This window comes from Sebastes fasciatus, chromosome 11 (assembly GCF_043250625.1).
Source record: "Sebastes fasciatus isolate fSebFas1 chromosome 11, fSebFas1.pri, whole genome shotgun sequence".
NCBI classification, from domain to species: domain Eukaryota; kingdom Metazoa; phylum Chordata; class Actinopteri; order Perciformes; family Sebastidae; genus Sebastes; species Sebastes fasciatus.
The window spans coordinates 18,984,560-18,997,861 of record NC_133805.1 but is presented as its reverse complement, the minus strand read 5'-3'; the positions used below and the strand labels follow the sequence as shown (position 1 = coordinate 18,997,861).

Below are 13,302 nucleotides of genomic sequence, written 5' to 3'. Positions count from 1 at the left end.
GGGCTTGTTAGATACTCAATACGAAAGCAATCTCTTTGGGATCTGAGAAACATAATTTTTAAGTTGAAAACCCCCCCCCCCCCAAAAACGGTGACTACATAGCGATGGTTGTCTCAAATTGTTCTCCTTATTTTCCACAAGACATGGTCTTGGAGCTTGTTCATGAAAAGTGTACCAGCACTTACTTTTTCTCTGCAATATAGTGACTTCGCAGCTTAGTAAGACTAGCTAGCCACTCAGCTTGAATAAGCTTTTGTCTCAGCCTGTCATTCTACTGCTCATGTATGATGGAGGAACATGACACTGGAACAATGACTAATTCCTCATTGATCTTTACTTCAGTCAGATGACTGCACTCAGAACAAAACTACCATGCGAGTGGGGACAGGGGTTGGTGGCGGCGGGCGCCCTGGAGAAGCGAGTGCCGAAGATGTGTGTGGGTTTTGTTCCTCCTGTGCTGAGTCAGATGGAGAAGCCAAGTCAAGTGTGAAGACCTTTCATCACCTGCTGGCTCTATTGCCACAGCCTCTTCCGACAGCTACAGAAAACTGGTTGGTGTGTTAACCAGCCGCCTGAGTGACAACCACAACATTTGCGCTGCTGGAGGTCGACAGGCGGGTCTGTACTGAAGGGATGCGTGTGATTAACATGCACACGCATGTACACATGCACGCCAAGTGATCTCACGGCAGGCTGAACTGAGGCCTTTAAAAGATCAGCCGGTGTGAGTCATTTCTTAACCACAGGAAGCTTAAATACAAACCACCAAAACGTCATATTCTCATGGGTGGTAGACATTTTACTCTGTGCCAGAGCAGAGATTCATATCCAGCCAAATTAAACCTTATTTGCTATTGTCTTAAATGAGCCATCCAGTCTCATATGAGGTCTTTCCTACCTTACATCTCCATCCGTTGGTGGGAAGAGTGTCTATAGCAGGTTGCAGACAGAAGGTATGGTAGCCTTTGTCACACATGTCACACACCAGCATTTTAGTGTCCTCTCCTGGATTCCTACAAAGAGAGAGAGAAGGTTATATGAAATGGGACCGGGCACAGGACTTTGATATACTGCACATAAACTGAAAAAAGCTATGCAGGATTTTATGTACAGTAGTCACATGGATGATCATATTCGCCTTGTTTGTCTTTTTGGAATGGTCATCTTTAGAGTAGGGCTGGGCGATATGGCCAAAATCTTCTGTCCTGATATAAGTAATTTCATATTTTGATAACATATATCACGATATAGCATGTTTTCTGGTAATACAATAAATAAATAGTATGTATGGAATAACCACATGGTAAAGCCTACTTGTGTATGCTCCTGTGTGAATTAAATACTTTAAGAACTTCCATGCAAAATGAACATAACTGTTTCAAGTGAAATTATAGAGAAAATTTTTTATATTTCCAGCTATACACTGACAATGTTTACGTGTATGCACACAAATATAGAGTAATCAGATTAAGACAATAGTTCAATTTAACTGAGAAATTTGAGTTAGTATGACAACGTAATTTTGTATCACAATATTTCGATATATGATTTCATCACCATGCGATTCCTTTGAAAGACGATAAATTATCATATTGAATTATTGCACAGCCGTAGTTTAGAAAGACGCATTCATTTTTAAATCATCCTTTCGTTCTCAGTTGAGCACTTGCTTCTATTAGATTTTCCAAGCCAGGTTAAAGCACATCAGGTGTATTCTTTGTGACTTTTTCATCCTTTGTTTGGACTGATCTGTTGTTCCTGTAGATACTGGATCTCCGTTTTATGGCAAATATCAATTCCAAATGAATGCATGAATCAGAAGAGAGAACCAGCCTGCCATAACTAATATGTGCTCTCTGTTCAAATTATTTATTTTAGTGCATTTCTTGTCAACACTCAAATATTGTATTCCAAACAACCCAAAAAATACAATAGTCATTCACAATAAAAAAAATACGGACCAGCTAGAAGACTGTTGCCAAGATATGTTGCATCCAATGCCGGAGCAATTACCTCTGGAGAACATTAAGCAACCTCGTTATGCATTGAGCTAGAACGATTTTATTTATTTATGTCAGTATTTTGTTAACCTGTAATGGTGGCCACATAACACATATATATATAGCCAGCAGTGAAATGTTTATATTGTCGCTCAAGGTTGCGAATTTAGCTTGTTTACAGAATTAATATAGGGATAATTGACTGTTGTGCATCAGAATGGTAAATGCAATACTGTATTGCCAAGGTTTTAACACAAACAAAGTAATGCTTGCTCCTGCAGAAATGATAGTATGCTAAAATATGAGTCCAGCTGATATAAAGTAGCTCGGGGTGTGTAGCTGTGCGTCACTGTGTGCGGGGGTGCTACATCTCTAATTGCAGGGTTGGCAATGAATAAGACTGAAGAATTGGTTAAAAAAAAAAGAAAGCTTGACTGTAAACACACAAATAGCCTTTTCTTGGCCAACACTGGATATATTTCAATTATTTATAGTTCTATAAATACAGGTGAGATTTAAGATTGGTATAACAACCACAATAAAAGCTATGTTATATACACAGGCAATAATAAAAGGATTAAAAATTCATTCAAAGAATTCTGTAAATTTGGAGCCATCCCATCCATTACAATTTGTGACAATTAACTCATCTTGGAAAACCCCGTGCTGTGTAGTAATAACATGGTACTAGGGTTTCTATGTAAATACAGACCAGAAAGCTCAATGGACAGTGTTCACCTCAGGCAAACAGGCCTGGTTGCAAGCAGAGCTCCTGTGCTGTTTAAATAAGGTCAGAAGTTACAAGACTGAGCTTCAGGGTACAACATCTAGTTAGCTCCTCACAAACCACAGAGGTAAACAAACCAGCAGTAAGCACCATGCCTGGTAGCTATAGAGAAAATTAGTAAAAAGCAAAGTGAAAGAAAAGATAGCGAGGACAAAAACATGCAGTCTGAGATCCGCTATTTAGGCGGATGGGGAGGTGACTCACTTGCACGTCTGGCAGATTTTGCACTCCGGGCACTGCCAACCTGCCCTCCTTAGAGGGGTCACGGCCATGTCCAGGCACATCCCATGGTAATGCTGACCACAACTGGTGCAGAAGAGCTGGTCCAGTAGGTCCCCTGGGCTATCACATAGCGCGCAATTTACATCATCTACAACTGTGAGCAGGAAAATTAAAGAAACAGGATTTAAGTCAGGAAAATAAGGGAGACAATCTTACATCAGACAGTACAGTTGATACAATGTCATTTCATCAAATTTCTCATTTTCACTTAAAGCTACTACGAGGAACTTTGATTCTGTGTGGATTTTGGTGGTCCCTGTGGACAAAAGCCCTTTAGAAAACCTCTCATTTTATTTCAGCAGAGTCTGCCATGCTTTGTCCTGGTTCTGGTTATCCCATGCCTCCCTTCCCTTCAGCGGGCCCAGCAATATGGCCTGGGCCTCCAGCAGCATAGTGTCGGTGTTGGCTCCCAGCGGGGACCAGCGGAGCAGCGAGGCGAAGCTCTGCTCCTGGCCGGAGGAGGATCTGCTGCTGCTGCTGCTGGGCGCGGAGCTCTCCACCTCCCACCGGAGCTCCGAGTGCAGGTCAAAGGTGGCAGCGAAGATCTGGGTCTGTCCTCGGTGGGCTGGTCCCTGCTGGAGGCCCCGCTGCATGATTTCATCCAGTTTTGCACGGAATCCAATCCGGTGGCACCGATGACAAGCATTAAGAATAACTATAAAGTAATAGCCAATCTTCTCACTGATGGTCTCGAGGCATCAGTATTAGATTGAGAATGTTTCATAATTAGCTAAGAGTTCCTCACAGTAAGTTCAAGTAAATCATTTTACTATAGCTGTATGCATTCAATAATACAGAACTTACATTTGTGAATGGCCAGTTCAATGTGTTCTGGGCAGAGGAGCGAGAGACTCCTGATATCCTGAAAGGTCCCAGCTGCCCCCGCACAGGGGAAATGGTAGAGTTGAGCACATCCTTCAGCACAGCACTTAACGGATGCTCCAAGGCGCTTACAGTATGCACAGTGCTGCAGAGAACGAGAGAGATCACAAAATACAATATCACACAAGGAAACAACAAACATGTCATATCCATGACATTTTTATGACTGACTTAGCTTATGTAAAGACAGTACTTGATCAATTAATGTCTCTTTGGACAAACAGTCATCAGGTTTCTCAGCTTAGGGAAGACCCTTGTTTCAGCCTCCTGATGATCATATTCATGACAGAACCTCATCCATTCCCTGTTCCTCTCAGTTCTATGAGTGTGCACTAATAGCCACTCTGGAGATCAAGTGCAAGACTTGCTGATGAGCTACACGACCAATGGGCTGCAAACGCAATCGGGGAGCTGTGAGCTGTGCCGCTGCTAACACTAGGAGCTAAGCTGCCATGAGAGCTCAGCCCTGTTGAGTGGCGTGACCTTTTCCATTTCACAGCTGAGAGATCCACGCTGCCGGGCCGACCTTTACCAGCCAGTCTGATCCATCAGCTTTGCTGTGCCTCACTGAAGCAGTCCCTGCCTCCTGCCCCAACACATTAAGATGCTGTTAACACCTATTAGTCGACGAATCTTCACTCCTGACTCACCTTTGTGCTCCCTGAGTCAATGGCTCTGTCCACATTAAGCAGAGATTGTCCCTCGCCCTCACAAACACCTTCGGACCACAAGGCACAACTCTGATGTGCCCAGCATTGCCCTGGAATTTGATGATGACGATAAAGAAAGGTTAGAATCTCATTAACATCTGGTGAAGATTCTGCATCAACGTATTGAGCTTCTACAGATTCATGAATTGATGTTAACTTTCCATTAAAAGTGCTAACAATAAAGGACTAAAACTGTTTAATCTATTGGTCTTACCTGACTCAAAGAGAGACTGGACGTTAAGATCTTGTGGAAGGCCGACATGAGAAAGTTCATCCCAAAATCGACTGGCTGGGTCTGGTTCTTCCTCGCAGCTTTCAGACCCACTGGAACAAAGGAAGAGGTTTGCAGAGAAAGCAGGTCAGCACAGTTTTTTTTAAAGAAGAGGACAGCTAGAAGATATGCTACGCAGGAGGAGAACAGCCTGAGTCAATTTAAGAATGAATCGAGAGAAGAGACATTAAGGTAGAGGACGATGTGCAGTTTTTACAAAAGCAGAGAGATGAAGACAGAGAGAATGAGCTGGGGGGAAAATGTTAGAGAGCAAATAAAAAGCTGTGGGGGAGGAGGGAGAGCAGGAGGAGGAGGAGGAGGAGGAAGAGGGCCATCTTGTTTGGCATGTGCACAAGAGGCTGGCTGTTCTGTCTCATAAAATCTGTTGAAAAGGATGCGTTTCCCCGAGTCCCTGGCTTGAACTAGTGAGCTGCATAGCATGCGGAAAATGTGGAGGGAGCATTAGCATTTAAAAAGGACCTTAGTTCCAGTAAACAAACCGACGGCCAAAATCAAGAGACTGGTTTCTGGAAGCATGGTCGCACGCTCATGACAAACGGCATTGACAGCTTATTGTTTACAGCCTAAAGTTTCACCGCCAATTATGAAATGATTTTCTCCCACCTCCTCACTTTTCCACAGTTCTGCCCTTTGTCCACCAAATCAATATATAATTTCTCCTCCTCTGCCTCTGTGTGGCATAACCGAGGACGGGCCCCAGTGACCAATCACACAGCAGCAACACAACAGCTACTGGTTGGCTTGGCATGCGGCCAGACCCTCACTGCTCCCACTGGCCATTACGTCACTGGGAACCCAGAGAGACGCCCAACTGGTTCCAAAGGACCAAAACAAATTAGGCAGCTCTCCAAAAGAGTCCGAGGAGGGTCTTTTGTTGGAACAGTGTGCAAATATGTAGCACGCACGCACGCACGCACGCACGCACACATCATGTTCACCCTTTACCTGATGTGGGATCCCCGGGCCTGGGGACACTGACTGCTAAGGCAAAGTGAATGACAACACAACCTGCTAACTGAGGGATGCCCTTTAGATTATGAGGTCTATGTGTTTGTTTTGTGTGCATACTCCTTTGTGTGTATGTGTACGTAAAAACGTGTGGTCATTTATTAGCCACCACAATTGCTTTCTTTCAAGAGAGTGTCAATACTTCTCTCCAGGGAAAGGGTAAAAGGTAATTTCACCCAAAATAAAATAATCTATTTTCAAAAGAATTTCCCAAAACACCAGAAGCGAGTCATCACAGATGACTTTACTAACCTGACCAACACTGACAACTGAACCATTTCTGACAACAGTGTCAGCCAGGCCTACTTACTTCGTCTTTTCCCTCTGTCCTGAGGTGGTCTCTCCGGCCATTTTTGGCTGAGTGGTTTTGTCGCCATCGTTGCTTTCGCTAGTCGAGCCTCCTCCACCCTTGTGGCTGAAGAGTGCTTCGAGCTGAGGCGTGGTGCTGAATGCTTGCAGATCCCCCTGACCCAGCAGGCTACGGCCACCGCAGTAACAGAAGGCACAGAGACTCTCGCTGTAACAAAGAAAATGGGTGGTAGGGGGGTGTTTAATTATATATACCTACTGTGACTTAATACAGTGCCACGCGTGTCACCATGAATTAAGGCCTTCCTCCTCTGGCAATGGGACTGTCTGGGCCGCAACATACTTACCGGTATACACACATAATGCCTACATTTGTGAGGCGGGCGCACATACCGTCTCCACACACAGATCCACAAAACAAACCACTTGTGAAATTCACAATGGTATATAAGTAGCAGACCAGACCTTACATGCACCTTAAATGGATAGTTCAGCTGTTTTGAAGTGGGGTTGTATGAGATATTATCCATAGTCAGTGTATTAAAACTGTATTTTTACCTCACAGAACACGGGAGTTGCTGATCTACACCTGCCTCAATCTGTTAGTTTGTTTGTGTTATTGTGTGACTTTGGTTAGTTCAGATTCACCAAAGTCACACATAACACAAACAAAACTAACCGATCGAGGCAGTGGTAGACCAGCAACCCCCGTGTTCTGTGAGGTAAAATTACTGTGTTTTTTTTTAATGGTGCTTGGTGGCTTTTGCGAAAGCATACAGTAGATGGATACAACGGCTTCAGTTCCCCGTCTGAAATGGCTGTCTGATGGCAAGGTAAAGCAGTGATAATATTCTAAATATAATGTACACTTAAACTGATATAGATTTTGTTTTTAGGTGGGCCTTTCTTTTAGGCGGCTAAAATGTGTTTTGCTGCCGGCCCCGTCCACAGCTATACATTGCTTAGCTTCCATGCCGTAACTCCTGTCTGCTTCTCCAAACTGGAGGCGTGCTGACCGTCATCTACTGTAGATAATACACTTACTATGGATAAGTACCTCATACAACTCCACATCAAAACGACTGAACTATCCCTTTAACATGTAACCTTGAGTGTAATAGTAGGTAGATCACTTTTTATAAATACTACACAGCTTTGCTTTTAACAATATTTTAACCACATTAAGCAGTTAATTCTACATGAACTTTTCGGCAAGAAGTTGAAAACAAAAACCATCACCTTACAAGAACAACTAGACATGAGATTGTTGCAGATTGCAAATGAGAAAAGGTGTTTTAGAGATAGAAGGGTAAAGAAACAAAAAGAGAGAATAGCTGGAACCTGGAAAGTTGAGAAATGAAACGGTCGGTAAATATTTATCACGTGTTTAGCGGATGAGATGGCCTTGTTAATAAGATCCCAGGAGATGCGGCTGGTCTGCCCTCCATCACTAACATCGATAGCACAGACAGGCCAGGAGATTGATTACAACCTTTAACGGAGTGGCACCTGGGAAGAGAGCGTTGCCTCTACCAGCTGATGACTCCATTTCCATTCATCCATGCATGTGTACACACAGCGAGGCAAACAGCATGAACATTGCTACACACAAATGCACAACTGCATGCCAATGCTTGTTCATGTACACATTTCTAAAAACACAAGGATCTTGATTTCTCAAACAGTTTATGGTTCAGGGGAGGTTTAGTGTTTCTAACCTGCTTTTGACTTCTCTACTCGCTGGGACAGATGGTCCTGCTGAATTCTCGGCTGGAGGGCTCTGGGCCAGAGGGGAGGAGGGCTTGTCCTCTTCTGGCAACTCACTGTCCACCACTTCCGCAGTTTCCATTGGCTGGATCGATGTTTCTGATGGTACCAAAAAAATAAAATGATCAGTTAGGCAGTAAGAAATGACAAAGCATTAAATCCCTCCAGAGCATTTATGAGCATTGCAGCCTGTTCAAGACCGACCTCAATGCGATTAGCTTCTCTTCAATTCATTGCCAATCATGACTGTAAATTCAGCATGCAGCTTCTGACAGGTACAGGCTGTCATAGGGCAGGCTCATTGCATTCTAGTCAGTTTCCTCCAGGTCAAAAACACAGCCTTTATTAGCGTGATGGATGGTAAAATATGGGGACCATATGCTCAAGCACTGATTACTGTAAACCCACTGGGAACATCAAGCTCTTGTACAGAATAGCAATAACCATGGAGGCAGGGGGGAAAAAAACAACAAGAATCACGGATGCCAAAATGTCAAAAGAAGTGGGGTTTTATATTAAAGTGGCAGTAGGCAGTATATTTTTGGCATCATTGGGCAAAAATAACCTTTCAGCATATTGTAATTCGAGTGTTCTGAGAGATAACTAGACTTCTGCACTTCATCATGGCTCTGTTTTCAGGCTTTAAAAAATCTAGCCCGTGACGGGAAACTTTGACCAATCACAGGTCATTTCACTGAGAGAAATGTTCGGTCGGAGTTTGCAAGTGATTGACAGCCAGCTCTCATAGACAGCAGATGGACAGCAGACCTCAGATCAGCTCTTACTGCTTGTTTTTTGTTGAAATCTTGCAGATGCCGTTAGGAGCACCGGAGGACACAGAGGCACATGATTTTTTTCAGGTTACCTGTTTCATGTACTACTGTCCTGATATAGTGACCGTTTTATAAAAATTACTTTTTTTAAATCATATTTGCTCTTATCTTGCCTACTTCAGCTTTAATGTGGAACATTATGCCTGAAATACAACTAAACTCAATTGTGTTACCATCATGAGTGCTTTTGATCTAAATTACAAAAAAGGGCTCAATTCACTGTGCTAATCATACAAAACAACTCCCAAAAGAACCCCTCACTGAGACTTTGGGCCACGCAGATTTTTTATTAACATATCATCGAGATGTAATTAGGCTAATACGGCAATGATTCAGCGTCATCCTATGGCATTACACAAGGACAAATTCAAGCTCATTACCTCCTAATAACCGATAATAACCGCATCTGTGGAAGACTTCTTACAGTCTTGGGATATGAGTGAGTTATATCACTCAAACTATTGTTTTAACAATAACCTCATTATTCTGATAAGCATTTAATATGTCACTATGCTACAATTTCCAAGATAAACGTGTTTAAGTATGTGGTTTGTTTGTATGTTCAAATATATCTAAAATGTTTTCAAAAGTGGTTTACATACATTTAAGTTACATTGTGCAAATGACACAAAGCAAGGGTTATACATAAGATTGGCAATATGGCCAACATCTTCTATCACAACATAGGTCATTTCATATCTTAATAGCGATATACTGTACATCAGGGGTTCTCAACCTTTTGCAACTGAAGGCACACTTGTGATTGTCAAAACATTTCCGAGGCACACCTTCCGTGTTGACAGAGAGGGATATTGGTTCTCAACCGCGGCACACTGGTTGAGAAACCCTGCTGTACATCACAATATAGCTTGTTATGTTCTCTGGTAATTCAATAAATAAATAGTTTATATGAAATAACCTCATGGTAAAGCTTATTTTTGTATACTCCTCTGTGAATTAAATATTTGACAAGCAAAAAGTACTGAGTATTTTCTCATTTTAAGAAATTGAGTGCAAAATGAATATAACAATTTGAAGTGAAATGACCTATATCACAATAGAAATGATAAAGAAAAATATATACAATAGACATTTTTTATCGTTTTGAAGATATATATCTTCATATTACCCAGCCCTAAACCAACATCTTAACCTCTTCAAAGCACAGACATACAGATATACTGGTTGACCTCAGCTGCAAACACATCACTTCTGGGACAAGACTGTATAGAAATTGTAGATTTCATTTTGGCGCCTGGAGGCAGAGAGAGCAACTGAGAGAAAAACTCTGGGTTTTAGTAGACATGGGATTAGACCGCAAAGGCAAAACTTGCATGCTCTGTTTTTCGAAACAAAAATAACTACGAAGAAAAAAAAATAAAAATCATACTGTTTTAAAAACTCCTAATAATTGCCTACTGGCACAGCTAATAGAATTAAAGCTAGCCACTGGCAGAATTTCATTCCCCAATATCTCCAGCACAGCAACAGGGCAGCACTGAGATGTATGAGAATGGGAGGCATGGTCACGTGATGTGATGTACACACATGAAAAAGCACATAAATGGGTCTGGAGAGACTGATGGGATTTTAAAAAGCTTTTAGAGGGCATTAGCCTAGGGCTCTTTCCCACTGCACCTCAATGCCAATCTCGGAGCGGGAGGAGAGATGGAAGCAGTAAGGGGAGAAAAAAAATATATACACACCCACTGCAGCTTCACAGCTCAAGCTAAACCCTTTCAATTATAGCCCTGAAGTAGAAGCATGGGGTGCCAAGAAAAAGCTCTCATCCATCCTTCTCCAGGAGAGGGAGACTCCTCTTCTACCTTTACTGAAATACCCTTTTGAAGCACTCTCTGCATGAAGCTGCCTGGATGCCCAAGTCCAAGTCTTACATCACTCCCCAACGTAACCAACGTGTACATAATGGATCAAAAAAGGGGAAATTGCAAAGTCTCACCTGTGTCCTGAGGGCCTATGGACTCTGTTATCTCAGTCCCATCCATGCTGTCCTCCTCATCCACAACAACCCTCCCTCTGGTGCGACCCCTAGGGTGAGGAAGAGACACAAACAAATAAACAGAGGCAGTGAAAAAGAACAAGACAAGAAAAAGTGCCCGGGTTTGCCTCAGGAGAGGGGGGGGGGGGGTTGGCAGTGCGGTCATGAATTAGTTAAATATAGTCACAGCTGTCACTGATTTTTAATGGAGGCACTCAAGGCGCTAGGCATGGCGGACGAGTGGTGGTGGTGGGGGGGTGTACAATACAGACTGGTAGTATGCGGAGTTTAAAGATGGAGGCAGGCCAATCTGGTTAACTCTGCTCTAAAGATTCAGGTAAAGAAAGTAAAGAGGCACTATGGCATTAATACAACATCATCCATACATAAATGACTATGTCCATGTGGGTAACAGAGTTCTAATGAATCAAAATGTACTGTTGCTCACACAATTGAACAGATACCTTTATCATTTACAGTCCCTGGAGAGATGACGACTCATTAGAGTCTAACTGAATATGCGCTCGTTGAAATTCAAATAAGAGTGCAGACATTACTTATTATATGATAATAGCTCTGTAATTTCAGACAGCACAAAAACAAATATCTAATGAATGTGCATGAGTCATATTTGGTATCCCTGAATAGACATATCCTTAGGGTTGTTTGCGTAGTCATTAGGGGCTGTGATGTATATCACATTCCAATAAAATGGGCATTAAAGCTTTGGACATTACCAATGATGCAGAGAAGACACAACACAGAGCATTCATTTTCCAACACGTTTTAGTCTTTTTTGTTATTATTTCAAAATTAAAAGTACATGAAAAACATATTTATGCAAAATCTACTTTCATTCTACTTTCAGTGTGGTCAAGGAAAGTCCATGGATAGGTTTCCCTTCCATGGACAATCCATTTCGTCAGGTTTCAAGTAATGCGTTAATGTCCGGCAAGCCACTAACCGGACCAATCAGCGCCCTGTGAGAAGCTACTGGCGTGGCTTAGGTGTATGTGACGTGACGTGGAGAGGAGGCTGTTCGTTCTAAACAACAACGGCGGCTCCTGAAGAGGTTAGCGTAGCTGCAATAGCATCAGTTTTATCAGAACTGGACAGTATTTTTTATTAAAGGAAGAGCAAAGAACAGCACTGGATGCTTTTCTCGATGGAAAAGATGTTTTCGCTCTTCTCCTGACGGGCTTTGGCAAGAGTTTGATTGACGGATGGTTCATCCGATCACCTGCCAATTATTTTTTTGAAAGTGCCTGCCTTTTTCCAAACAGTTTCCAATGACGGCTTCTCAGCTGGTTCTGTGTAACAAACCATGTGGAGCGTCAGGCTATGGATAGGTACAATAACAACCCTACTGTTCTAATGATTACTCGCAATGGAATAAAATTACAATGGATTACAGATACTTAGATAAATCTCTGAATGCATGGACATGCCAGCCCATTAAAAAAAACAAAGCTACTACCTCTCATTCTCATATGTAATCGACAGCTTCTCTATCTGTTGGCAGAAAGCTACTGTAGCCACATGTGTGTGTAGAACAGGGCACTTTGAACCTCTGAAAAGAAGGCTTGTTTTGCTTCAAATTGAAGTATAAGTCACAAGCATCACAGCTGGGTACATACATATGTACATTAGTAATAATGTGATGTTGTTTTCAGGACTGCGGGTTTGTGTGGGTTAATCGCAAATTAATTGCACATTTACTATTATCAACATGGGAACGGGCAAATATGCTTGCTTTATGCAAATGTATGTACATACTGTATTTATTATTGGAAATCAATTAAAACCCCTTAAAACTGGGGGATCCGGCCGCTATTCTGTATTTCGGAGGTTGTTGTGGGCTGAGATTTCAAGCTAGAGTGAAGATACTGGTATCATATGAAACTAGAAAACCTAAGGAATCCATTGGTACCAATCAAGATATATCTGTAAAGGGGAGACTCGTGGGTACCCATAGAACCCATTTTCATTCACATATCTTGAGGTCAGAGGTCAAGGGATACAATACGATATTATAACAATAATTTTAACAAAACTTGAATGAAAATATATGACTGAAAAAGTAGCCTTTTATTCAAAAGACACAAAATGCAAAACAAGGCTGTTGTTTGCCCTATAGTTCTATTTTTATGGTATCAGTCCTTCCTCCTGTCCTTTCTCCTCCATCAGTCAGTATCAGTCCTTCCTCCTGTCCTCTGTCCTCCATCAGTCAGTCAGTATCAGTCCTTCCTCCTGTCCTCTGCTGATGTCACTCACTGCTTCAGGTAACGTTAGGGCTGGTGGGGGGGGGGGGCTTTTCAGCCAGCTGATAAGTTTACCAGTAAGATACATGACAAACCAACCTAAACAGTTAGACTACACAGCCTACCGCCAGCTTTAGTTTCAGTCTTGTGTAGCCGAGGGTTACGCTGCTCC

The 13,302-nt window shown here is 42.3% G+C and overlaps 1 protein-coding gene across 9 annotated transcripts in view; it reads right to left on the bottom strand.

The window, feature by feature from the left end:
- kmt2cb (lysine (K)-specific methyltransferase 2Cb) overlaps positions 1-13,302 on the bottom strand; it is a 78,538-nt gene that overhangs the window by 50,976 nt on the left and 14,260 nt on the right. For all 9 annotated transcript variants that reach the window (XM_074651344.1, XM_074651345.1, XM_074651348.1 and 6 more), the window contains exons 3-10: positions 10,831-10,919; positions 7,989-8,136; positions 6,272-6,478; positions 4,876-4,985; positions 4,602-4,711; positions 3,874-4,036; positions 2,992-3,163; positions 899-1,013 (exon numbers count right to left, since the gene is read on the bottom strand). In XM_074651344.1, the coding sequence (XP_074507445.1) occupies positions 899-1,013; positions 2,992-3,163; positions 3,874-4,036; positions 4,602-4,711; positions 4,876-4,985; positions 6,272-6,478; positions 7,989-8,136; positions 10,831-10,919 (1,114 nt within the window). The remainder of the gene's footprint in view (positions 1-898; positions 1,014-2,991; positions 3,164-3,873; positions 4,037-4,601; positions 4,712-4,875; positions 4,986-6,271; positions 6,479-7,988; positions 8,137-10,830; positions 10,920-13,302) is intronic.